Source organism: Oncorhynchus mykiss, chromosome 26, assembly GCF_057628025.1.
Source record: "Oncorhynchus mykiss isolate SJ-2025 chromosome 26, ASM5762802v1, whole genome shotgun sequence".
NCBI classification, from domain to species: Eukaryota; Metazoa; Chordata; class Actinopteri; order Salmoniformes; family Salmonidae; genus Oncorhynchus; species Oncorhynchus mykiss.
The window spans coordinates 52,169,433-52,196,432 of NC_143047.1; the positions used below are offsets into that span (position 1 = coordinate 52,169,433).

The window sequence follows — 27,000 nt, forward strand, 5'->3', positions numbered from 1 at the left end:
CCAACTCTAGACTTCCCCTGTACCCTGTATCCACCTCTAGACTTCCCCTGACCCCTGTATCCACCTCTAGACTTCCCCTTTCCCCTGTATCCACCTCTAGACACTCCCTGTTTCCACCTCTAGACTTCCCCTGTTTCCACCTCTAGACTTCCCCTGTTTCCTGTATCCACCTCTAGACTTCCCCTGTTTCCTGTATCCACCTCTAGACTTCCCCTGTTTCCACCTCTAGATTTTCCCCTGTTTCCACCTTTAGACTTCCCCTGTGTCCTGTATCCACCTCTATACTTCACTTGTTTCCTGTATCCACCTCTAGACTTCCCCTGTGTCCTGTATCCACCTCTAGACCTCCCCTGTGTCCTGTTTCCACCTCTAGACGTCCCCTGGTTTTTGTTTCCACCTCTAGACTTCCCCTGTGTCCTGTTTCCACCTCTAGACTTCCCCTGTGTCCTGTATCCACCTCTAGACTTCCCCTGTGTCCTGTATCCACCTCTAGACTTCCCCTGTGTCCTGTATCCACCTCTAGACTTCCCCTGTGGCCTGTATCCACCTCTAGATTTCCCCTGTGTCCCGTTTCCACCTCTAGACGTCCCCTGGACCCTGTTTCCACCTCTAGACTTCCCCTGTGTCCTGTATCCACCTATAAACTTCCCCTGTGCCCTGTATCCACCTCTAGACTTCCCCTTTATCCTTTATCCACCTCTAGACTTCCCCTGTGTCCTGTTTCCACCTCTAGACTTCCCCTGTTCCCTGTATCCACCTCTAGACTTCCCCTGTTCCCTGTATCCACCTCTAGAATTCCCCTGTTTCCACCTCTAGATTTTCCCCTGTTTCCACCTTTAGACTTCCCCTGTGTCCTGTATCCACCTCTATACTTCACTTGTTTCCTGTATCCACCTCTAGACTTCCCCTGTGTCCTGTATCCACCTCTAGACCTCCCCTGTGTCCTGTATCCACCTCTAGACTTCCCCTGTGTCCTGTTTCCACCTCTAGACGTCCCCTGGTTTTTGTTTCCACCTCTAGACTTCCCCTTTGTCCTGTTTCCACCTCTAGACTTCCCCTGTGTCCTGTATCCACCTCTAGACTTCCCCTGTGTCCTGTATCCACCTCTAAACTTCCCCTGTGTCCTGTATCCACCTCTAGACTTCCCCTGTGTCCTGTATCCACCTCTAGATTTCCCCTGTGTCCCGTTTCCACCTCTAGACGTCCCCTGGTCCCTGTTTCCACCTCTAGACTTCCCCTGTGTCCTGTATCCACCTATAAACTTCCCCTGTGCCCTGTATCCACCTCTAGACTTCCCCTTTATCCTTTATCCACCTCTAGACTTCCCCTGTGTCCTGTTTCCACCTCTAGACTTCCCCTGTTCCCTGTATCCACCTCTAGACTTCCCCTGTTCCCTGTATCCACCTCTCGAATTCCCCTGTTTCCACCTCTAGATTTTCCCCTGTTTCCACCTTTAGACTTCCCCTGTGTCCTGTATCCACCTCTAGAATTTCCCTGTGTCCTGTATCCACCTCTAGACTTCCCCTGTGTCCTGTATCCACCTCTAGACTTCCCCTGTGTCCTGTATCCACCTCTAGACTTCCCCTGTTCCCTGTATCCACCTCTAGACTTCCCCTGTGTCCTGTATCCACCTCTAGACTTCCCCTGTGTCCTGTATCCAACTCTAGACTTCCCCTGTACCCTGTATCCACCTCTAGACTTCCCCTGACCCCTGTATCCACCTCTAGACTTCCCCTTTCCCCTGTATCCACCTCTAGACACTCCCTGTTTCCACCTCTAGACTTCCCCTGTTTCCACCTCTAGACTTCCCCTGTTTCCTGTATCCACCTCTAGACTTCCCCTGTTTCCTGTATCCACCTCTAGACTTCCCCTGTTTCCACCTCTAGATTTTCCCCTGTTTCCACCTTTAGACTTCCCCTGTGTCCTGTATCCACCTCTATACTTCACTTGTTTCCTGTATCCACCTCTAGACTTCCCCTGTGTCCTGTATCCACCTCTAGACCTCCCCTGTGTCCTGTTTCCACCTCTAGACGTCCCCTGGTTTTTGTTTCCACCTCTAGACTTCCCCTGTGTCCTGTTTCCACCTCTAGACTTCCCCTGTGTCCTGTATCCACCTCTAGACTTCCCCTGTGTCCTGTATCCACCTCTAGACTTCCCCTGTGTCCTGTATCCACCTCTAGACTTCCCCTGTGGCCTGTATCCACCTCTAGATTTCCCCTGTGTCCCGTTTCCACCTCTAGACGTCCCCTGGACCCTGTTTCCACCTCTAGACTTCCCCTGTGTCCTGTATCCACCTATAAACTTCCCCTGTGCCCTGTATCCACCTCTAGACTTCCCCTTTATCCTTTATCCACCTCTAGACTTCCCCTGTGTCCTGTTTCCACCTCTAGACTTCCCCTGTTCCCTGTATCCACCTCTAGACTTCCCCTGTTCCCTGTATCCACCTCTAGAATTCCCCTGTTTCCACCTCTAGATTTTCCCCTGTTTCCACCTTTAGACTTCCCCTGTGTCCTGTATCCACCTCTAGAATTTCCCTGTGTCCTGTATCCACCTCTAGACTTCCCCTGTGTCCTGTATCCACCTCTAGACTTCCCCTGTTCCCTGTATCCACCTCTAGACTTCCCCTGTGTCCTGTATCCACCTCTAGACTTCCCCTGTTCCCTGTATCCACCTCTAGACTTCCCCTGTTCCCAGTATCCACCTCTAGACTTACCCTGTTTCCACCTCTAGACTTCCCCTGTGTCCTGTATCCACCTCTAGACTTCCCCTTTGTCCTGTATCCACCTCTAGACTTCCCCTGTGTCCTGTATCCACCTCTCGACTTCCCCTGTGTCCTGTATCCACCTCTAGACTTCCCCTGTGTCCTGTATCCACCTCTAGACTTCCCCTGTGTCCTGTATCCACCTCTAGACTTCCCCTGATTCATGTTTCCACCTCTAGACGTCCCCTGGTTCCTGTTTTCACCTCTAGACTTCCTCTGTGTCCTGTATCCACCTATAGACTTCCCCTGTGCCCTGTATCCACCTCTAGAATTCCCCTGTATCCTTTATCCACCTCTAGACTTCCCCTGTGTCCTGTTTCCACCTCTAGAATTCCCCTGTTTCCTGTATCCACCTCTAGACTTCCCCTGTTCCCTGTATCCACCTCTAGAAACCCCTGTTTCCACCTCTAGATTTTCCCCTGTTTCCACCTTTAGACTTCCCCTGTGTCCTGTATCCAACTCTAGAATTTCCCTGTGTCCTGTATCCACCTCTAGACTTCCCCTGTGTCCTGTATCCCCCTCTAGACTTCCCCTGTTCCCTGTATCCACCTCTAGACTTTCCCTGTGTCCTGTATCCACCTCTAGACTTCCCCTGTGTCCTGTATCCAACTCTAGACTTCCCCTGTTCCCTGTATCCACCTCTAGACTTCCCCTGATCCCTGTATCCACCTCTAGACTTCCCATGGTCCCTGTATCCACCTCTAGACACTCCCTGTTTCCACCTCTAGACTTCCCCTGTGTCCTGTATCCACCTCTAGACTTCCCCTGTGTCCTGTATCCACCTCTAGACTTCCCCTGATTCATGTTTCCACCTCTAGACGTCCCCTGGTTCCTGTTTTCACCTCTAGACTTCCCCTGTGTCCTGTATCCACCTATAGAATTCCCCTGTGCCCTGTATCCACCTCTAGAATTCCCCTGTATCCTTTATCCACCTCTAGACTTCCCCTGTGTCCTGTTTCCACCTCTAGAATTCCCCTGTTTCCTGTATCCACCTCTAGACTTCCCCTGTTCCCTATATCCACCTCTAGAAACCCCTGTTTCCACCTTTAGACTTCCCCTGTGTCCTGTATCCAACTCTAGAATTTCCCTGTGTCCTGTATCCACCTCTAGACTTCCCCTGTGTCCTGTATCCCCCTCTAGACTTCCCCTGTTCCCTGTATCCACCTCTAGACTTCCCCTGTGTCCTGTATCCACCTCTAGACTTCCCCTGTGTCCTGTATCCAACTCTAGACTTCCCCTGTTCCCTGTATCCACCTCTAGACTTCCCCTGATCCCTGTATCCACCTCTAGACTTCCCATGTTCCCTGTATCCACCTCTAGACACTCCCTGTTTCCACCTCTAGACTTCCCCTGTTTCCTGTATCCACCTCTAGACTTCCCCTGTTCCCTGTTGCCACCTCTAGAGTTCCCCTGTTTCCACCTCTAGACTTCCCCTGTTTCCACCTCTAGACCTCCCCTGTTTCCAACTCTAGACTTCTCCTGTGTCGTGTATTCACCTCTAGACTTCCCCTGTGTCCTGTATCCACCTGTAGACTTCCCCTGTGTCCTGTATCCACCTCTATACTTCCCCTGTATCCACCTCTAGACTTCCCCTGTGTCCTGTTTCCACCTCTAGACTTCCCTGTATCCACCTCTTGACTTCCCCTGTGTCCTGTATCCACCTCTAGACTTCCCCTGTGTCCTGTTTCCACCTCTAGACTTCCCCTGTTTCCACCTCTAAACTTCACTTGTTCCCTGTTTCCACCTCTAGACTTCCCCTGTGTCCTGTATCCACCTCTAGACTTCCCCTGTGTCCTGTTTCCACCTCTAGACTTCCCCTGTGTCCTGTATCCACCTCTAGACTTCCCCTGTGTCCTGTATCCACCCCTAGACTTCCCCTGTGTCCTGTATCCACCTCTAGACTTCCCCTGTGTCATGTATCCACCTCTAGACTTCCCCTGTGTTCTGTTTCCACCAATAGACTTCCCTTGTGTCCTGTATCCACCTCTAGACGTCCCCTGTTTCCACCTCTAGACTTTCCCTGTATCCACCTCTAGACTTCCCCTGTGTCCTGTTTCCACCTCTAGACTTCCCCTGTGTCCTGTATCCACCTCTAGACTTCCCCTGTTCCCTGTATCCACCTCTAGACTTCCCCTGTTCCCTGTATCCACCTCTAGACTTCCCCTGTTCCCTGTATCCTCCTCTAGACTTCCCCTGTTCCCTGTATCCACCTCTAGACTTATCCTGTTTCCACCTCTAGACTTCCCCTGTTTCCAACTCTAGACTTCCCCTGTTTCCACCTCTAGACTTCCCCTGTGTCCTGTATCCACCTCTAGACTTCCCCTGTGTCCTGTATCCACCTCTAGACTTCCCCTGTGTCCTGTATCCACCTCTAGACTTCCCCTGTATCCACCTCTAGACTTCCCCTGTGTCCTGTTTCCACCTCTAGACTTCCCCTGTATCCACCTCTAGACTTCCCCTGTGTCCTGTATCCACCTCTAGACTTCCCATGTGTCCTGTTTCCACCTCTAGACTTCCCCTGTTTCCACCTCTAGACTTCCCTTGTGTCCTGTTTCCACCTCTAGACCTCCCCTGTTTCCACCTCTAGACTTCCCCTGTGTCCTGTATCCACCTCTAGACTTCCCCTGTGTCCTGTATCCACCTCTAGACTTCCCTTGTGTCCTGTATCCACCTCTAGACTTCCCCTGTGTCCTGTATCCACCTCTAGACTTCCCCTGTGTCCTGTATCCACCTCTAGACTTCCCCTGTGTCCTGTTTCCACCTCTAGACGTCCCCTGGTTTTTGTTTCCACCTCTAGACTTCCCCTGTGTCCTGTATCCACCTCTAGACTTCCCCTGTGTCCTGTATCCACCTCTAGACTTCCCCTGTGTCCTGTATCCACCTCTAGACTTCCCCTGTGTCCTGTTTCCATCTCTAGACCTCCCCTGTATCCACCTCTAGACTTCCCCTGTGTCCTGTTTCCACCTAGACTTCCCCTGTGTCCTGTATCCACCTCTAGACTTCCCCTGTGTTCTGTTTCCACCAATAGACTTCCCTTGTGTCCTGTATCCACCTCTAGACTTCCCTGTTTCCACCTCTAGACTTTCCCTGTATCCACCTCTAGACTTCCCCTGTGTCCTGTTTCCACCTCTAGACTTCCCCTGTGTCCTGTATCCACCTCTAGACTTCCCCTGTGTCCTGTATCCACCTCTAGACTTCCCCTGTGTCCTGTTTCCATCTCTAGACCTCCCCTGTATCCACCTCTAGACTTCCCCTGGTTCCTGTTTCCACCTAGACTTCCCCTGTGTCCTGTATCCACCTCTAGACTTCCCCTGTGTCCTGTTTCCATCTCTAGACCTCCCCTGTATCCACCTCTAGACTTCCCCTGGTTCCTGTTTCCACCTAGACTTCCCCTGTGTCCTGTATCCACCTCTAGACTTCCCCTGTGTCCTGTTTCCACCTCTAGACTTCCCCTGTATCCACCTCTAGACTTCCCCTGTGTCCTGTATCCACCTCTAGACTTCCCATGTGTCCTGTTTCCACCTCTAGACTTCCCCTGTTTCCACCTCTAGACTTCCCTTGTGTCCTGTTTCCACCTCTAGACCTCCCCTGTTTCCACCTCTAGACTTCCCCTGTGTCCTGTATCCACCTCTAGACTTCCCCTGTGTCCTGTATCCACCTCTAGACTTCCCTTGTGTCCTGTATCCACCTCTAGACTTCCCCTGTGTCCTGTATCCACCTCTAGACTTCCCCTGTGTCCTGTATCCACCTCTAGACTTCCCCTGTGTCCTGTTTCCACCTCTAGACGTCCCCTGGTTTTTGTTTCCACCTCTAGACTTCCCCTGTGTCCTGTATCCACCTCTAGACTTCCCCTGTGTCCTGTATCCACCTCTAGACTTCCCCTGTGTCCTGTATCCACCTCTAGACTTCCCCTGTGTCCTGTTTCCATCTCTAGACCTCCCCTGTATCCACCTCTAGACTTCCCCTGTGTCCTGTTTCCACCTAGACTTCCCCTGTGTCCTGTATCCACCTCTAGACTTCCCCTGTGTTCTGTTTCCACCAATAGACTTCCCTTGTGTCCTGTATCCACCTCTAGACTTCCCTGTTTCCACCTCTAGACTTTCCCTGTATCCACCTCTAGACTTCCCCTGTGTCCTGTTTCCACCTCTAGACTTCCCCTGTGTCCTGTATCCACCTCTAGACTTCCCCTGTGTCCTGTATCCACCTCTAGACTTCCCCTGTGTCCTGTTTCCATCTCTAGACCTCCCCTGTATCCACCTCTAGACTTCCCCTGGTTCCTGTTTCCACCTAGACTTCCCCTGTGTCCTGTATCCACCTCTAGACTTCCCCTGTGCTCTGTTTCCACCAATAGACTTCCCTTGTGTCCTGTATCCACCTCTAGACTTCCCCTGTTTCCACCTCTAGACTTCTCCCTGTATCCACCTCTAGACTTCCCCTGTGTCCTGTTTCCACCTCTAGACTTTCCCTGTGTCCTGTTTCCACCTCCATTTTACTCTGCAAGGTTACCCTACAACGTTAGAGTCTGTCTTCAATGCCATTTTACTCTGCAAGGTTACCCTACAACGTTAGAGTCTGTCTTCAATGCCATTTTACTCTGCAAGGTTACCCTACAACGTTAGAGTCTGTCTTCAATGCCATTTTACTCTGCAAGGTTACCCTACAACGTTAGAGTCTGTCTTCAATGCCATTTTACTCTGCAAGGTTACCCTACAACGTTAGAGTCTGTCTTCAATGCCATTTTACTCTGCAAGGTTACCCTACAACGTTAGAGTCTGTCTTCAATGCCATTTTACTCTGCAAGGTTACCCTACAACGTTAGAGTCTGTCTTCAATGCCAATGTTTAAAAGGCAACTCCCATTTGAAAACCAACCCTCTGAGAACTACCCAACCTCTCATAAATGGACCTGGTATCGATAATGATGGGACATAATGTAGCATGGCTGAAAACACACATGGAGTGGGTAGTGATGTCATCAAGAAGGAGACGGTTAGTTGAGGACACAGAGCCAATATGAAGGGCATGTTTGTCTTTGGCAGTTCTAAATGTTCAGGTAGGATGTGGACATGTTTGGCAATAATGGAGGAAGTGTCCTACTGAAACAGGAAGTTCACGCTGAGCTCAACAAGTCCATGATGGCGTGAAGAGGTCAAAGGGGAATCCTTCTACTTCCCTGTACTGTAGTTCATACTGGACATGGAGAGGTCAAAGGGGAATCCTTCTACTTCCCTGTACTGTAGTTCATACTGGACATGGAGAGGTCAAAGGGGAGTCCTCCTACTTCCCTGTACTGTAGTTCATACTGGACAGAGAGAGGTCAAAGGGGAATCCTACTACTTCCCTGTACTGTAGTTCATACTGGACACAAAACATTGTCAGTTAGATCATCCACTACGTGCCCTTTGCACCTCCTCAACTAAGTCATTATTTTCTTTAAGGAGAGAATATGCATATGACAGATGACTCCTTTGGAATGGTTGTGACATCATAGTTTCTGTTTTATTTTGATGTAAATGACCATGGAAATCAGCGAGGTATTTACAGTTCATCAAGCTCATATCCAACTGTTATATCAGAACGGGACATCCCATCCTGATGTGGCCACGGAGTGTAATGCAGTATTACCTTTCCTATTGGAAAGAATATCACTTTATACCATTAAAATATCACACTTCCCAAAATGTTTTTCTTTCTTATATATATGAAGAAGACCTTATTTCTCCTCCTAGACTCTGAGTTTACAGCTCGACAGACACAGCACTGCAAGGAGAACAAAACGGAAATAAACGGACTCTAGTTTTAACGATCAGTGATGTTATACCAGCAGTACCTGTCCTCTGCACTGCAAAACAACTCAACATGTAAAATGGGACGTCATTTCATTTGACTTTCAAAGGTGAAATGGACAAAACATTACAATAAATTATCCCCCCCCCCCACAAAAAAATTCTTACCAGACTTGGCATTCCCTTAGCATTAAAGTCAATTTAAAAAATATCCAGAATTGAGATCCAATATCCAGGGAAAGAGAGTTGTAAAGGCAGATTCAACATATCAGTTTATCTATCAGCCGGCAGTTTTACAGACCAGGGGATTAGTCTCCAACGTCATGACCCCCCCCCCCCCACACACACACCCCATCCCTCCCCACACAGGCTTCCACCCTCCCCCTGCCTAACATCTTGGTACAGTCCAGCCAGGCTATACAGCTACAGGCTCCTCCCCACACAGGCCTCCACCCACCCCCTGCTTAACAACTTGGTACAGTCCGGCCAGGTTATACAGCTACAGGCTCCTCCCCACACAGGCCTCCACCCTCCCCCTGCTTAACAACATGGTACAGTCCAGCCAGGATATATAGCTACAGAATGAGTGGGTGGGTAGCCAGACGGAGGTGTGTCTAAATGACTACTGCCCCGTAGCACTGACATGTTCAACCTCTCCCTGACCCAGTCTGTAAAATCTCCATGTTTCAAGCAGAACACCATAGTCCCTGTCTCTATGACCACCAAGGTAACATGTCTAAATGACTACCGCCCCGTAGCACTGACATCTGTAGCCGTGAAGGGCTTTGAAAAGCTGGTCATGGTTCACATCGACAACATCATCCCAGACACCCATTCCAGTTCTCATACCGCCCCAACAGATCCACAGATGGATCAGTCTCTACTGCTCTCCACACTGGCCTCTAATACCTGGGCAAAAGGAACACCTATGTGAAAATGCTGTTCATTGACTACAGCTCAGCGTTCAACACCATAGTTGCCCTCAAAGCTCATCACTAAGCTAAGGACACTGAACACTTCCCTCTGCAACTGGATCCTGGACTTCCTGACGGGCCACCCCCAGGTGGTGAGGGTAGGTAACAACACATCCACCAAACTACCCCTCAGGGGTGCGTGCTTTGTCCCCTCCTGTACTACCCTGATTACCCATGACTTCAACACCATCATTACGTTTGCTGGACGACACAACGGTGGTAGGCCTAATCATCGGTGACAATATGCTTCAAGTTTCAAGATCACATGCACAAGTACAATAAATGTCTTTCTTGCACACTCAAAACCCCAAGAATGCAATAGTCAATACAATGTATTACTAGAAAAAAAATGTACAATAAATAAGAATGGGAAATATGAAATACACAATAATGTCAGTAAGTAAGCTACTACAACAATATATACAGGAACTACTTAAGAAGTCAGTTCCAGTACCATGTTTACATGGACAGGGATACTGGAGTGATGGAGGTAGATATGTATAGGGGGAAGGGGACAGAGATACTGGAGTGATGGAGGTAGATATGTATAGGGAGAAGGGGACAGGGATACTGGAGTGATGGAGGTAGATATGTATAGGGGACAGAGATACTGGAGTGATGGAGGTAGATATGTATAGGGGGAAGAAGACAGGGATACTGGAGTGATGGAGGTAGATATTTATAGGGGGAAGGAGACAGGGATACTGGAGTGATGGAGGTAGATATGTATAGGGGGAAGGGGACAGGGATACTGGAGTGATGGATGTAGATATGTACAGGGGGAAGGAGACAGGGATACTGGAATGATGGAGGTAGATATGTATAGGGGGAAGGGGAAAGGGACACTGGAGTTATGGAGGTAGATATGTATAAGGGGAAGGAGACAGGGATACTGGAGTGATGGAGATAGATATGTATAGGGGGAAGGGGACAGGGATACTGGAGTGATGGAGGTAGATATGTATATGGATTAGGGGACAGGGATACTGGAGTGATGGAGGTAGATATGTATAGGGGAAGGGGAAAGGGATACTGGAGTGATGGAGGTAGATATGTATAGGGGAAAGGGGACAGGGATACTGGAGTGATGGAGGTAGATATGTATAGGGGGAAGGGGCCAGGGATCCTGGAGTGATGGAGGTAGATATGTATAGGGGGAAGGAGATACTGGAGTGATGGAGGTAGATATGTATAGGGGGAAGGAGATACTGGAGTGATGGAGGTAGATATGTATAGGGGGAAGGAGACAGGGATACTGGAGTGATGGAGGTAGATATGTATAGGGGAAGGAGACAGGGATACTGGAGTGATGGAGGTAGATATGTATAGGAGACAGGGATACTGGAGTGATGGAGGTAGATATGTATAGGGGGAATGAGACAGGGATACTGGAGTTATGGAGGTAGATATGTATAGGGCGAAGGAGACATTGATACTGGAGTGATGGAGGTAGATATGTATCGGGGGAAGGAGACAGGGATACTGGAGTGATGGATGTAGATATGTGTAGGGGGAAGGAGACAGGGATACTGGAGTGATGGAGGTAGATATGTATAGGGGGAAGGGGACAGGGATACTGGAGTGATGGAGGTAGATATGTATAGGGGGAAGGGGCACTGGAGTGATGGAGGTAGATATGTGTAGGGGGAAGGAGACAGGGATACTGGAGTGATGGAGGTAGATTTGTATAGGGGAAGGAGACAGGGATACTGGAGTGATGGAGGTAGATATGTATAGGAGACAGGGATACTGGAGTGATGGAGGTAGATATGTATAGGGGGAAGGGGATACTGGAGTGATGGAGGTAGATATGTATAGGGGTAATGAGACAGGGATACTGGAGTTATGGAGGTAGATATGTATAGGGGGAAGGAGACATTGATACTGGAGTGATGGAGGTAGATATGTATAGGGGGAAGGAGATACTGGAGTGATGGAGGTAGATATGTATAGGGGGAAGGGGACAGGGATATTGGAGTGATGTAGATATGTATAGGGGTAAGGAGACAGGGATACTGGAGTGATGGAGGTAGATATGTATAGGGGAAGGGGAAAGGGATACTGGAGTGATGGAGGTAGATATGTATAGGGGAAAGGGGACAGGGATACTGGAGTGATGGAGGTAGATATGTATAGGGGGAAGGGGCCAGGGATCCTGGAGTGATGGAGGTAGATATGTATAGGGGGAAGGAGATACTGGAGTGATGGAGGTAGATATGTATAGGGGGAAGGGGACAGGGATATTGGAGTGATGTAGATATGTATAGGGGTAAGGAGACAGGATTACTGGAGTGATGGAGGTAGATATGTATAGAGGGAAGGGGACAGGGATACTGGAGTGATGGAGGTAGATATGTATAGGGGGAAGGGCACAGGGATACTGGAGTGATGGAGGTAGATATGTATAGGGGGAATAAGACAGGGATACTGGAGTTATGGAGGTAGATATGTATAGGGGGAAGGAGATACTGGAGTGATGGAGGTAGATATGTATAGGGGGAATGAGATACTGGAGTGATGGAGGTAGATATGTATAGGGGGAAGGAGATACTGGAGTGATGGAGGTAGATATGTATAGGGGGAAGGGGACAGGGATACTGGAGTTATGGAGGTAGATATGTATAGGGGGAAGGAGACAGGGATACTGGAGTGATGGAGGTATATATGTATAGGGGGAATGAGACAGGGATACTGGAGTTATGGAGGTAGATATGTATAGGGGGAAGGAGACATTGATACTGGAGTGATGGAGGTAGATATGTATAGGGGGAAGGGGCACTGGAGTGATGGAGGTAGATATGTATAGGGGAAGGGGACAGGGATACTGGAGTGATGGAGGTAGATATGTATAGGAGACAGGGATACTGGAGTGATGGAGGTAGATATGTATCGGGGGAAGGAGACAGGGATACTGGAGTGATGGATGTAGATATGTGTAGGGGGAAGGAGACAGGGATACTGGAGTGATGGAGGTAGATATGTATAGGGGGAAGGGGACAGGGATACTGGAGTGATGGAGGTAGATATGTATAGGGGGAAGGGGCACTGGAGTGATGGAGGTAGATATGTGTAGGGGGAAGGAGACAGGGATACTGGAGTGATGGAGGTAGATATGTATAGGGGAAGGAGACAGGGATACTGGAGTGATGGAGGTAGATATGTATAGGAGACAGGGATACTGGAGTGATGGAGGTAGATATGTATAGGGGGAAGGGGATACTGGAGTGATGGAGGTAGATATGTATAGGGGGAATGAGACAGGGATACTGGAGTTATGGAGGTAGATATGTATAGGGGGAAGGAGACATTGATACTGGAGTGATGGAGGTAGATATGTATAGGGGGAAGGGGCACTGGAGTGATGGAGGTAGATATGTGTAGGGGGAAGGAGACAGGGATACTGGAGTGATGGAGGTAGATATGTATAGGGGAAGGAGACAGCGATACTGGAGTGATGGAGGTAGATATGTATAGGAGACAGGGATACTGGAGTGATGGAGGTAGATATGTATCGGGGGAAGGAGACAGGGATACTGGAGTGATGGAGGTAGATATGTATAGGGGAAGGAGACAGGGATACTGGAGTGATAGAGGTAGATATGTATAGGGGGAAGGGGACAGGGACACTGGAGTGATGGAGGTAGATATGTATAGGGGGAAGGGGATACTGGAGTGATGGAGGTAGATACAGTATATCACAAAAGTGAGTACACCCCTCACATTTTTGTAAATATTTGAGTATATCTTTTCATGTGACAACACTGAAGAAATGACACTTTGCTACAATGTAAAGTAGTGAGTGTACACCTTGTATAACACTCTAAATTTGCTGTCCCCTCAAAATAACTCAACACACAGCCATTAATGGCTATACTCACTGTATATAGCCGTGTTATTACCTGGTACTCACTGTATATAGCCATGTTATTACCTCAGTACTGGTACTTCCTGTATATAGCCATGTTATTACCTGGTACTTCCTGTATATAGCCATGTTATTACCTGGTACTCCCTGTATACAGCCATGTTATTACCTGGTACTCCCTGTATATAGCCATGTTATTACCTGGTACTTACTGTATATAGCCATGTTATTACCTGGCAATTCCTGCATATAGCCATGTTATTACCTCCCTGTATATAGCTATGTTATTACCTGGTAATCCTTGTATATAGCCATGTTATTACCTGGTAATCCTTGTATATAGCCATGTTATTACCTCCCTGTATATAGCCATGTTATTACCTGGTACTCCCTGTATATAGCCATGTTATTACCTGGTACCCCTGTATCTAGCCATGTTATTAACTCAGTACTGGCACTTCCTGTATATAGGCATGTTATTACCTGGTACCCCGTGTATCTAGCCATGTTATTACCTGGTACACTGTGTATCTAGCCATGTTATTACCTGGTACTCCCTGTATATAGCCATGTTATTACCTGGTACTTCCTGTATATAGCCATGTTATTACCTGGCACTTCCTGTATTTAGCCATGTTATTACCTGATACTCCCTGTATCTAGCCATGTTATTACCTCCCTGTATATAGCCATGTTATTACCTGGTACTCCCTGTATATAACCATGTTATTACCTAGTACCCCGTGTATATAGCCATGTTATTACCTGGCACTTCCTGTATATAGCCATATTATTACCTGGTACTTCCTGTATATAGCCATGTTATTACTGGGCACTTCCTGTATATAGCCATGTTATTACCTGGTACTCCCTGTATATAGCCATGTTATTACCTGGTACCCCTGTATATAGCCATGTTATTACCTCAGTACTGGCACTTCCTGTATATAGCCATGTTATTACCTGGTACCCCGTGTATCTAGCCATGTTATTACCTGGTACCCTGTGTATCTAGCCATGTTATTACCTGGTACACTGTGTATCTAGCCATGTTATTACCTGGTACCCTCTGTATATAGCCATGTTATTACCTGGTACTCCCTGTTTATAGCCATGTTATTACCTGGTACTCCCTGTATATAGCCATGTTATTACCTGATACTCCCTGTATCTAGCCATGTTATTACCTCCCTGTATTTAGCTATGTTATTACCTGGTACTCCCTGTATATAGCCATGTTATTACCTGGTGTCCCGTGTATCTAGCCATGTTATTACCTGGTACTCCCTGTATATAGTCACGTTATTACCTGGTACTCCCTGTATATAGCCATGTTATTACCTGGTACTCCTTGTATATAGCCATGTTATTACCTGGTACTCCCTGTATATAGCCATGTTTTTACCTGGTACTTCCTGTATATAGCCATGTTATTACCTGATATCCCGTGTATCTAGCCATGTTATTACCTAGTACCCAGTGTATATAGCCATGTTATTCCCTGGTACTCCCTGTATATAGCAATGTTTTTACCTGGTACTTCCTGTATATAGCCATGTTATTACCTGGCACTTCCTGTATATAGCCATGTTATTACCTGGTACTTCCTGTATATAGCCATGTTATTACCTGGCAATTCCTGCATATAGCCATGTTATTACCTCCCTGTATATAGCTATGTTATTACCTGGTAATCCTTGTATATAGCCATGTTATTACCTGGTAATCCTTGTATATAGCCATGTTATTACCTCCCTGTATATAGCCATGTTATTACCTGGTACTCCCTGTATATAGCCATGTTATTACCTGGTACCCCTGTATCTAGCCATGTTATTAACTCAGTACTGGCACTTCCTGTATATAGGCATGTTATTACCTGGTACCCCGTGTATCTAGCCATGTTATTACCTGGTACACTGTGTATCTAGCCATGTTATTACCTGGTACTCCCTGTATATAGCCATGTTATTACCTGGTACTTCCTGTATATAGCCATGTTATTACCTGGCACTTCCTGTATTTAGCCATGTTATTACCTGATACTCCCTGTATCTAGCCATGTTATTACCTCCCTGTATATAGCCATGTTATTACCTGGTACTCCCTGTATATAACCATGTTATTACCTAGTACCCCGTGTATATAGCCATGTTATTACCTGGCACTTCCTGTATATAGCCATATTATTACCTGGTACTTCCTGTATATAGCCATGTTATTACTGGGCACTTCCTGTATATAGCCATGTTATTACCTGGTACTCCCTGTATATAGCCATGTTATTACCTGGTACCCCTGTATATAGCCATGTTATTACCTCAGTACTGGCACTTCCTGTATATAGCCATGTTATTACCTGGTACCCCGTGTATCTAGCCATGTTATTACCTGGTACCCTGTGTATCTAGCCATGTTATTACCTGGTACACTGTGTATCTAGCCATGTTATTACCTGGTACCCTCTGTATATAGCCATGTTATTACCTGGTACTCCCTGTTTATAGCCATGTTATTACCTGGTACTCCCTGTATATAGCCATGTTATTACCTGATACTCCCTGTATCTAGCCATGTTATTACCTCCCTGTATTTAGCTATGTTATTACCTGGTACTCCCTGTATATAGCCATGTTATTACCTGGTGTCCCGTGTATCTAGCCATGTTATTACCTGGTACTCCCTGTATATAGTCACGTTATTACCTGGTACTCCCTGTATATAGCCATGTTATTACCTGGTACTCCTTGTATATAGCCATGTTATTACCTGGTACTCCCTGTATATAGCCATGTTTTTACCTGGTACTTCCTGTATATAGCCATGTTATTACCTGATATCCCGTGTATCTAGCCATGTTATTACCTAGTACCCAGTGTATATAGCCATGTTATTCCCTGCTACTCCCTGTATATAGCAATGTTTTTACCTGGTACTTCCTGTATATAGCCATGTTATTACCTGGCACTTCCTGTATATAGCCATGTTATTACCTGGTACTTCCTGTATATAGCCATGTTATTACCTGGCACTTCCTGTATATAGCCATATTATTACCTGGTACTTCCTGTATATAGCCATGTTATTACCTATTACTTCCTGTATATAGCCATGTTATTACCTGGTACTCCCTGTATATAGCCATGTTATTACATGGTACTTCCTGTATATAGCCATATTATTACCTGGTACTTCCTGTATATAGCCATGTTATTACCTGGTACTTCCTGTATATAGCCATGTTATTACCTGGTACTCCCTGTATATAGCCATGTTATTACCTGGGACTCCCTTTATATAGCCATGTTATTACCTGGTACCCCGTGTATCTAGCCATGTTATTACCTGGTACCCCGTGTATCTAGCCATGTTATTACCTGGACCCCCTGTATATAGCCATGTTATTACCTGGTACTCCCTGTTTATAGCTATGTTATTACCTGATACTCCCTGTATCTAGCCATGTTATTACCTCACTGTATATAGCTATGTTATTACCTGGTAATCCTTGTATATAGCCATGTTATTACCTGGTATCCTGTGTATCTAGCCATGTTATTACCTGGTATCCTGTGTATCTAGCCATGTTATTACCTAGTACCCCGTGTATCTAGCCATGTTATTACCTGGTACTCCCTATATATAGCCATGTTATTACCTGGTACTCGCGGTATATAGCCATGTTATTACCTCCAAGTATATAACCATGTTATTACCTCCCTGTATCTAGCCATGTTATTACCTCCCTTTATATAGCCATGTTATTACCTGGTACTCCCTGTATATAGCCATGTTATTTCCTGGTACTCCCTGTATATAACCATGTTATTACCTGGTACTCCCTGTATATAACCATGTTATTACCTGGTACTCCCTGTATAGAGCCATGTTATTACCTGGTACTCCCTGTATCTAGCCATGTTAATACCTGGTACTCCCTGTTTATAACCATGTTATTACCTGGTACCCCTCCACATTGACTCAGTACTGGTACTTCCTGTTTATATAGCCATGTTATTACCGCGTACAAATACAGTTTCATTTGATTTCATAGAGGCACCATTCTGGTAAAGCTGCCTGGTAATCCTAATTCAGGCCAAAGAGGATTAGCTCCACCCCAGCTGAGCCATTGGTTAAATTTAGAGCAACACAGTGTCCACTCTCCATTTACCCCTCCCCCTCCGTGCCTTAGCTCCACCTCGACATTCCCCAGCCAGCCGTCAAGCCATCCACCCAACCAATCACATTCCACCATGAACACTGGCCCAGCGTGACTGACGGGTTACTCTGTGTGGACCACTGCAGACCCAATATAGAGAAATAACAATCTAGTGTGGAGAAACCATGTAGTTGTCAGTGATCTTTAGCAGTAGGTTGTTGTGTAAACGATGCAGTTCAACCGTCACAATCAAAGGCTATAGAAACAAGGCCATCAGCAAGGTGAATGTGGGGAATGTGATCTGAGCTGCAGTGGAGTTGTAGTGTAGTAGTCCTGGCTGTGTCTCTCTGCCCTTCATCATCTGGGCTCGTCCTCTAGCTGCTAGCTTCCATGTTGGGATTACAGACAACAGATTCCCCCTGACCGTTGGCACGCAATGGGAGGGGCACGGCTCGCTGGCTCAGTGCAGTCTCTATAACACAGGGCCTTCTGGGACATTCTGGGCCCATCTCATTCTATTTAGTCAAATGTACGCTTCAGAGGGATGATGACAGAGAGGATATAGACCACTAATGAAGGGAGATACTGTCAGCTTCAGAGGGATGAAGTAAACTGAAGGAGAGGAGAGGAGAGGAGAGGAGAGGAGAGGAGAGGAGAGGAGAGGAGAGGAGAGGAGAGGAGAGGAGAGGAGAGGAGAGGTGTTGGTCCCTGACCGATGAGGAAGGTAGTAAACTGAAGCAGAGGAGAGGAGAGCTCTTCTCCTTTCCTCTCTCCTCTCCTCCCCTCTTCCTGTCTTGTATAGTTCTTCTTTAAATACTGATTATAAAGCTGAACCTGTCTGACTTAACACTCTCCTGACTCTCTACTCTCTACTTTTTTCTTTTACATAAAACAATATATTCTATATATTTTTACAATGTAAACTTTATTGGTTCTGGGTAAAAATGATCTGCAAATATTTCAGAAAATCATGAATTCCACATGAAACACTAAATGCTTGCATTCTCCACATATGAATTTAATCTCCAAACAGTCCACAAATAAGTTTATGCTGAATTATCAGTGAACCATTTGTAGACGTCTGCCTTGTTCTCTGCGACCCACTTCATGTTGGCTTTGGTTCTCTCCAGGGCCTGGTCCACTGCTAGTGTGGCTGAACCAAAACCCTGCTCTGCATTCTCCTCAATGAACTGTTGCAACTATAGGACCAGAGAATGGACAGGCTATTAACACAGTATTAACCTATAGGACCAGAGAATGGACAGGCTATTAACACAGTATTAATCTATAGGACCAGAGAATGGACAGGTTATTAAGACAGTATTAATCTATAGGACCAGAGAATGGACAGGCTATTAACACAGTATTAACCTATAGGACCAGAGAATGGACAGGCTATTAACACAGTATTATTCTATAGGACCAGAGAATGGACAGGCTATTAACACAGTATTAATCTATAGGACCAGAGAATGGACAGGCTATTAACACAGTATTAACCTATAGGACCAGAGAATGGACAGGCTATTAAGACAGTATTAACATATAGGACCAGAGAATGGACAGGCTATTATGACAGTATTAACCTATAGGACCAGATAATGGACAGGTTATTAAGACAGTATTAATACATAGGACCAGATAATGGACAGGTTATTAAGACAGTATTAATATATAGAACCAGATAATGGACAGGTTATTAAGACAGTATTAATATATAGGACCAGATAATGGACAGGTTATTAAGACAGTATTAACCTATAGGACCAGATAATGGACAGGTTATTAAGACAGTATTAATATATAGAACCAGATAATGGACAGGTTATTAAGACAGTATTAATATATAGGACCAGATAATTGACAGGTTATTAAGACAGTATTCATCTATTTCTGAAGGGGAAGGGACATTTGGCCCATGTTTGCCTGAGAGTTTATGTTTCCTAGATTCTGACAGTATTAATCTATAGGACCAGAGAATGGACAGGTTATTAATTATCTATTTCTGAAGGGGAAGGGACATTTGGCCCATGTTTGTCTGAGAGTTTCTGTTTCCTAGATTCTGACAGTATTAATCTATAGGACCAGAGAATGGACAGGTTATTAATTATCTATTTCTGAAGGGGAAGGGACATTTAGCCCATGTTTGTCTGAGAGTTTCTGTTTCCTAGATTCTGACAGTATTAATATATAGGACCAGATAATGGACAGGTTATTAAGGCAGTATTAATCTATAGGACCAGAGAATGGACAGGTTATTAAGGCAGTATTAATCTATAGGACCAGAGAATGGACAGGTTATTAATTATCTATTTCTGAAGGGGAAGGGACATTTGGCCCATGTTTGTCTGAGAGTTTCTGTTTCCTAGATTCTGACAGTATTCATCTATAGGAGCAGAGAATGGACAGGTTATTAATTATCTATTTCTGAAGGGGAAGGGACATTTGGCCCATGTTTGTCTGAGAGTTTCTGTTTCCTAGATGATGACCGTATCCACCTTGATAAAGGTATGTTTTAATTAAACGTTGTTTAATAGATCAATTAAATGTTTGGAAGCATCTGGACCACCAGTGTGCTGGCATTTTCCTTTTCGTTAACCAGCATTTTTTTCTCTCATTATACCTGTTAACCTGTTAGAGCTCTAGGGGCGCTATTTCATTTTTGGATAAAAAACGTTCCCGTTTTAAGCGCGATATTTTGTCACGAAAAGATGCTCGACTATGCATATTCTTGACAGTTTTGGAAAGAAAACACTCTGAAGTTTCAGAATTTGCAAAGATTTTGTCTGTAAGTGCCCCAGAACTCATTCTACAGGCGAAACCAAGATGATGCATCACCCAGGAATTATCAGAATTTCTGAAGCTCTGTTTTCCATTCTCTCCTTATATGGCTGTGATTGCGCAACGAATGAGCCTACACTTTCTGTCGTTCGCCCAAGGTCTTAGCAGCATTGTGACGTATTTGTAGGCATATCATTGGAAGATTGACCATAAGAGACTACATTTTCCAAGTGTCCGCCTGGTGTCCTGCGTCGAATTCGGTGCGCAATTGCCAGCTGCTTCTACTTTACCATTTGATTCAGGGGAGAAAGCATGTGTCCAAGAACGATGTATCAATGAAGAGATATGTGAAAAACACCTTGATGATTGATTCTAAACAACGTTTGCCATGTTTTCAGTCGATATTATGGAGTTAATTTGGAAAAAAGTTCGCGTTTTGAGGACTGAATTTTCGGATTTTTTTTGGTAGCCAAATGTGATGTATAAAACAGAGCTATTTCTAATACACAAGGAATCTTTTTGGAAAAACTGAGCATCTGCTATCTAACTGAGAGTATCCTCATTGAAAACATCAGAAGTTCTTCAAAGGTAAATGATTTTATTTGAAGGCTTTTATGTTTTTGTTAATGTTGCGTGCTGGATGCTAACGCTAATGCTAACGCTAAATGCTAACGCGAAATGCTAACGCTAGCTAGCTACTTTTACACAAATGATTGTTTTCTTATGGTTGAGAAGCATATTTTGAAAATCTGAGATGACAGTGTTGTTTACAAAAGGCTAAGCTTGAGAGATGGCATATTTATTTCATTTCATTTGCGATTTTCATAAATAGTTAACGTTGTGTTATGCTAATGAGCTTGCTGATAGATTTACACAATCCTGGATACAGGGGTTTTTTCATAGCTAAACGTGACGCAGAAAACGGAGCGATTTGTCCTAAACAAATAATCTTTCAGGAAAAACTGAACATTTGCTATCTGAGAGTCTCCTCATTGAAAACATCTGAAGTTCTTCAAAGGTAAATGATTTTTTTGAATGCTTTTCTGTTTTTTTGTGTAAATGTTGCCAGCTGAATGCTAATGCTAAATGCTACGTTAGCCATCAATACTGTTACACAAATGTTTGTTTTGCAATGGTTGAGAAGCATATTTTGAAAATCTGAGATGACAGTGTTGTTAACAAAAGGCTAAGCTTGAGAGCTAGCATATTTATTTCATTTCATTTGCGATTTTCATGAATAGTTAACGTTGCGTTATGGTAATGAGCTTGAGTCTGTATTCACGATCCCGGATCCGGGATGGGGAGATCAGAAAGGTTAATTAACACGTCAGGAGGTAACACTCTTATTATGTTAGTTATAGCAGCGTGACATCACCAACCAGGAAGTCAACTGGACGTCTGGGGTTGGATCACAGTCACACAGAGACACAGAAGCTCTGAATGGGTTGTACCTGTTTCAGTTCAAACTCTGAGGAGAAGCGCCTGGTGATTCCATCAATGAGCCGTGCGAAGGACAACGATCCCCCTCCATAACTACAAGATGAGGAGACATAAATACGGTCAACATTCAACACATTAAAACGTAATTGATAAAATCCCAAGCCAGTTGGCTCTGACAAAGTCCCAAGCCAAAGACTGGCCTACAACATGACCCTATATGACCGGAGGTAGTATACTATATAGTGATTAGGGTGCCACTACCCTTGACCAGAGGTAGTGTAGTATATAGGGATTAGGGTGCCACTACATTTGACCAGCGGTAGTGTACTACATAGGGATTAGGGTGCCACTACTTTTGACCAGTGGTAGTGTACTACACAGGGATTAGGGTGCCATTTGGGATGTAATCATTAGGATGAATAACTGCAGTGTTCACATCAGACAGATGCATTATATATATGTTGGATCCTACTCACTCATTAAATAAGTGGTTCCAGTTGGTTCTGACAAAGTCCCAAGCCAAAGACTGGCCCACAACATTACCAGCAATGTACACAATGGTGAATGTGGCGTCCTGTTTCCGAATCTTCTCTGGATCCAGACAGTAGTTCAGATACCTGAAACCCAAACACACAGATCAGATCCATCCTGAATGATCCTGCACAACTATATTGATCAACTAATACTATTTGATTCAAACACACTGCATTACTTTGACCAGAACCCATTGGGCACATAGTGGGCTCATAGAGGGCTCATAGAGGGCACATAGAGGGCTCATAGAGGTCACATAGAGGGCACATAGAGGGCACACAGAGAGCTCATAGCGGGCACATAGAGGCAACATAGAGGGCACATAGAGGGCACATAGAGGGCTCATAGAGGGCTCATAGAGGTCTCATAGAGGGCTCATAGAGGGCTCATAGAGGGCTCATAGAGGGCACATAGAGGACTCATAGAGGGCACATAGAGGGCTCCTAGAGGTCACATAGAGGGCACATAGAGGGCACACAGAGAGCTCATAGCGGGCACATAGAGGCAACATAGAGGGCACATAGAGGGCACATAGAGGGCTCATAGAGGGCTCATAGAGGTCTCATAGAGGGCTCATAGAGGGCTCATAGAGGGCTCATAGAGGGCACATAGAGGGTTCATAGCGGTCTCATAGAGGGCACATAGAGGGATCATAGAGGGATCATATTGGGCCCATAGAGGTTACATAGAGGGCTCATAGATGGCACATAGTGGCCCATAGAGGGCTCATAGAGGGCTCATAGTAGCCCATAGAGGGTTCATAGAGGTCTCATAGCGGGCACATAGAGGCAACATAGAGGGCACATAGAGGACTCATAGAGGGCACATAGAGGGCACACAGAGAGCTCATAGTGGGCACATAGAGGGCTCATAGAGGGCACATAGAGGGCTCATAGAAGGCACATAGAGGGCTCATAGTGGTCACATAGAGGGCTCATAGAGGGCTCATAGAGGGCACATAGTGGGCTCATAGAGGGCGCATAGAGGGCACATAGAGGGCTCATAGAGGGCTTATAGAGGGCTCATAGAGGCCACATAGGGGGCTCATAGAGGGAACATAGAGCACTCATAGAGGGCTCATAGAGGCCACATAGGGGGCTCATAGAGGGAACATAGAGGGCACATAGAGCAGTAGGCCGCCATAAATAAGGAATAGGGTTCAATTTGGGACACAGTCTGGGTCCTCTTCACCTGTTCAGTAACCAGGGAACCTTGGTGCAGGCCAGAGGTCATCCTCACCTGTTCAGTAACCAGGGAACCTTGGTGCAGGCCAGAGGTCCTCCTCACCTGTTCAGTAACCAGGGAACCCTGGTGCAGGCCAGAGGTCCTCCTCACCTGTTCAGTAACCAAGGAACCCTTGTGCAGGCCAGAAGTCATCCTCACCTGTTCAGTAACCAGGGAATCCTGGTGCAGGCCAGAGGTCATCCTCACCTGTTCAGTAACCAGGGAACCTTGGTGCAGGCCAGAAGTCATCCTCACCTGTTCAGTAACCAGGGAATCCTGGTGCAGGCCAGAGGTCATCCTCACCTGTTCAGTAACCAGGGAACCTTGGTGCAGGCCAGAAGTCATCCTCACCTGTTCAGTAACCAGGGAACCCTGGTGCAGGCCAGAGGTCCTCCTCACCTGTTCAGTAACCAGGGAACCTTGGTGCAGGCCAGAAGTCATCCTCACCTGTTCAGTAACCAGGGAATCCTGGTGCAGGCCAGAGGTCATCCTCACCTGTTCAGTAACCAGGGAACCCTGGTGCAGGCCAGGGAATACATCAGCTTGTCAGCCTCAGAGGCAATAGAAGCCTCTCTGTACATCCTCCAGGCAAAGTCCCACTCCTCCACCCCTCCTGCTGCGATGGCGCTGCAGTACACCGTCTGCCTCAGGTTGGGGTGAATCCTGGACCAGACAATGTAAACGAGATCATCACATCAGGGTTGGGATCAAAAACAGTCTTCAACACTAGGGTTGGGATCAATAACAGCCTTCAACACCAGGGTTGGGATCAATAACAGCCTTTAACACTAGGGTTGGGATCATTAACAGTCTTCAACACTAGGGTTGGGATCAATAACAGTCTTCAACACTAGGGTTGGGATCAATAACAGTCTTCAACACTAGGGTTGGGATCAATAACATTCGTCAACACTAGGGTTGGGATCAATAACAGTCTTCAACACTAGGGTTGGGATCAATAACAATCCTCAACACTAGGGTTGGGATCAATAACAGCCTTCAAAACTAGGGTTGGGATCAATAACAGCCTTCAAAGCTAGGGTTGGGCTCAATAACAGTCTTCAACACTAGGGTTGGAATCAATAACAGTCTTCAACACTAGGGTTGGGATCAATAACAGCCTTCAACACTAGTGTTGGGATCAATAACAGCCTTTAACACAAGGGTTGAGATCAATAACAGTCTTCAACACTAGGGTTGAGGAGGAGGAGGATAGGATAGGAGAGGACCCCTACTGTTTCAGCCTCCAGTATTTATGCTGCAGTAGTTTATGTGTCGGGGGGCTAGGGTCAGTTTGTTATATCTGGAGTACTTCTCCTGTCCTATCCGGTGTCCTGTGTGAATTTAAGTATGCTCTCTCTAATTCTCTCTTTCTCTCTTTCTTTCTCTCTCTCGGAGGACCTGAGCCCTAGGACCTTGCCTCAGGACTACCTGACACGATGACTCCTTGCTGTCCCCAGTCCACCTGGCCGTGCTGCTGCTCCAGTTTCAACTGTTCTGCCTGTGATTATTATTATTTGACCATGCTGGTCATTTATGATCATTTTAACATCTTGGCCATGTTCTGTTATAATCTCCACCCGGCACAGCCAGAAGAGGACTGGCCACCCCACATAGCCTGGTTCCTCTCTAGGTTTCTTCCTAGGTTTTGGCATTTCTAGGGAGTTTTTTCTAGCCACCGTGCTTCTACACCTGCATTGCTTGCTGTTTGGGGTTTTAGACTGGGTTTCTGTACAGCACTTTGAGATATCAGCTGATGTACGAAGGGCTATTTAAATAAATTTGATTTGATTCGATTCGATTTGAGAGGAGAGGGAGAGGAGAGGAGAGGAGAGGAGAGGAGAGGGAGAGGAGAGGAGAGGAGAGGAGAGGAGAGGAGAGGAGAAGAAGAGGAGGGCTCTCTGTACGTGTTGTTCTCGGGCGTTTTCATCCAGTCTTTGAACCAGCCTGTAGTCAGCTCCTCACAGCCTGCTACTCCTGTACTGCAGGCTATAGAGATGGCATTCACCTGGTTGTACCTGGAGACGGGAGGAAAACACAAATGAAGAAACTCTTCACGGTATACTGACCTCACAACTTCTGACTTATTGAGTCCATTCATGATAACTGGATGAGAACAGTCATTTTGAACTGACTGAGTGTTGAGTCTTCTAAAAATAGTTTCTAACTATCGTGACATTTTCTCTTTGTATCCATCAACATTGTGAAAGCTAGACGTTCTTACTGGTCAGTGTGTTTCTCAGGAATCTTGGTCCAGTCAGCAGTGATAGTCTTGAAGTGGTTGAAAAGAGGCGTGACTTGTTTATTGAGGTAGGCCTGAAAGATAAGAACAGAACTCGCTGTTTATTGAGGTAAGCCTGAAAGATAAGAACATAACTAGCTGTTTATTGAGGTAAGCCTGAAAGATAAGAACATAACTAGCTGTTTATTGAGGTAAGCCTGAAAGATAAGAACAGAACTAGCTGTTTATTGAGGTAAGCCTGAAAGATAAGAACAGAACTCGCTGTTTATTGAGGCAAACCTGAAAGATAAGAACAGAACTAGCTGTTTATTGAGGTAAGCCTGAAAGATAAGAACAGAACTAGCTGTTTATTGAGGCAAACCTGAAAGATAAGAACATAACTTGCTGTTTATTGAGGCAAACCTGAAAGATAAGGACAGAACTCGCTGCATCACAACATATCAGAGATATTGGATGACATTATCATTTGCATTCCTCAGTGTCAATAAAAATGGAACAGAGTTGATCTTAGTAGCAGATTTTGCAATTAAAAAATATTCAGTAGTCTACTGTTATGTCCCAGATGGAACTCTATTCCATATAGTGGCCAAAATGAATAAGGTGCCATATAGTGATCTGGTCTAAGTACTGCATAAGGAATAGGGTGCCATATAGTGATCTAGTCAAAGTACTGCATAAGGAATAGGGTGCCATATAGTGATCTGGTCAAAGTACTGCATAAGGAATAGGGTGCCATATAGTGATCTAGTCAAAGTACTGCATAAGGAATAGGGTGCCATATAGTGATCTGGTCTAAGTACTACATAAGGAATAGGGTGCCATATAGTGATCTAGTCAAAGTACTGCATAAGGAATAGGGTGCCATATAGTGATCTGGTCAAAGTACTACATAAGGAATAGGGTGCCATATAGTGATCTGGTCTAAGTACTGCATAAGGAATAGGGGTGCCATATAGTGATCTGGTCTAAGTACTGCATAAGTAACAGGGTGCCATATAGGACCCACTTATAACACTGACCTGCATGGGTCCGTAGACGTCGCTGCGGTCGAACATGAGGAAGAAGTAGCCCAGGTTCCTGTCAGCTGTTTGCCAGGGCATGTACTCTCTCTCCCTCTGAAGGAACAGGGTGGTTCTCAGAGCCAGTATAGTGCTGACTATCCTCGCCCTGACGTGGACCAAGACAGAAAAACATCACAAACACCTTTATTCATTAACTACAATGATATCAACCAG

General features: G+C 45.8%; 2 protein-coding genes and 1 long non-coding RNA gene across 8 annotated transcripts in view; 1 reads left to right on the plus strand and 2 right to left on the minus strand.

The window, feature by feature from the left end:
• sv2ba (synaptic vesicle glycoprotein 2Ba) overlaps positions 1-8,899 on the minus strand; it is a 109,519-nt gene extending 100,620 nt beyond the window's left edge. Inside the window, exons 1-2 of one of the 3 annotated variants that reach the window (XM_090222049.1) lie at positions 8,715-8,866; positions 8,473-8,520 (exon numbers count right to left, since the gene is read on the minus strand). The gene's annotated coding sequence lies outside the window, so the exon portion shown is untranslated. Of the gene's footprint in view, positions 1-8,472; positions 8,521-8,714 lie in introns of all 3 variants that reach the window. The other 2 variants (XM_090222048.1, XM_090222050.1) reach the window with 2 other exon arrangements.
• A 9,553-nt stretch (positions 8,900-18,452) lies between these two features.
• The window catches only part of LOC110527036 (aminopeptidase N), a 46,025-nt gene continuing 37,477 nt past the window's right edge, over positions 18,453-27,000 (minus strand). For 3 of the 4 annotated variants that reach the window (XM_090222051.1, XM_090222053.1, XM_090222052.1), the window contains 7 exons: positions 26,785-26,932; positions 25,748-25,839; positions 25,431-25,541; positions 24,019-24,186; positions 22,242-22,382; positions 21,777-21,858; positions 18,453-18,743 (listed from right to left, as the gene is read on the minus strand). In XM_090222051.1, coding sequence (XP_090078177.1) covers positions 18,591-18,743; positions 21,777-21,858; positions 22,242-22,382; positions 24,019-24,186; positions 25,431-25,541; positions 25,748-25,839; positions 26,785-26,932 — 895 coding nt within the window. In that variant the 3' untranslated portion in view covers positions 18,453-18,590. Of the gene's footprint in view, positions 18,744-19,258; positions 20,176-21,649; positions 21,859-22,241; positions 22,383-24,018; positions 24,187-25,430; positions 25,542-25,747; positions 25,840-26,784; positions 26,933-27,000 lie in introns of those variants that run through there. The other variant, XR_016492212.1, reaches the window with a different exon arrangement.
• LOC149971509 (uncharacterized) lies at positions 20,399-25,017 on the plus strand. Its single transcript, XR_016492214.1, has 3 exons — positions 20,399-20,913; positions 21,282-21,343; positions 24,922-25,017. It is a non-coding gene; the product is annotated as an uncharacterized LOC149971509 (long non-coding RNA).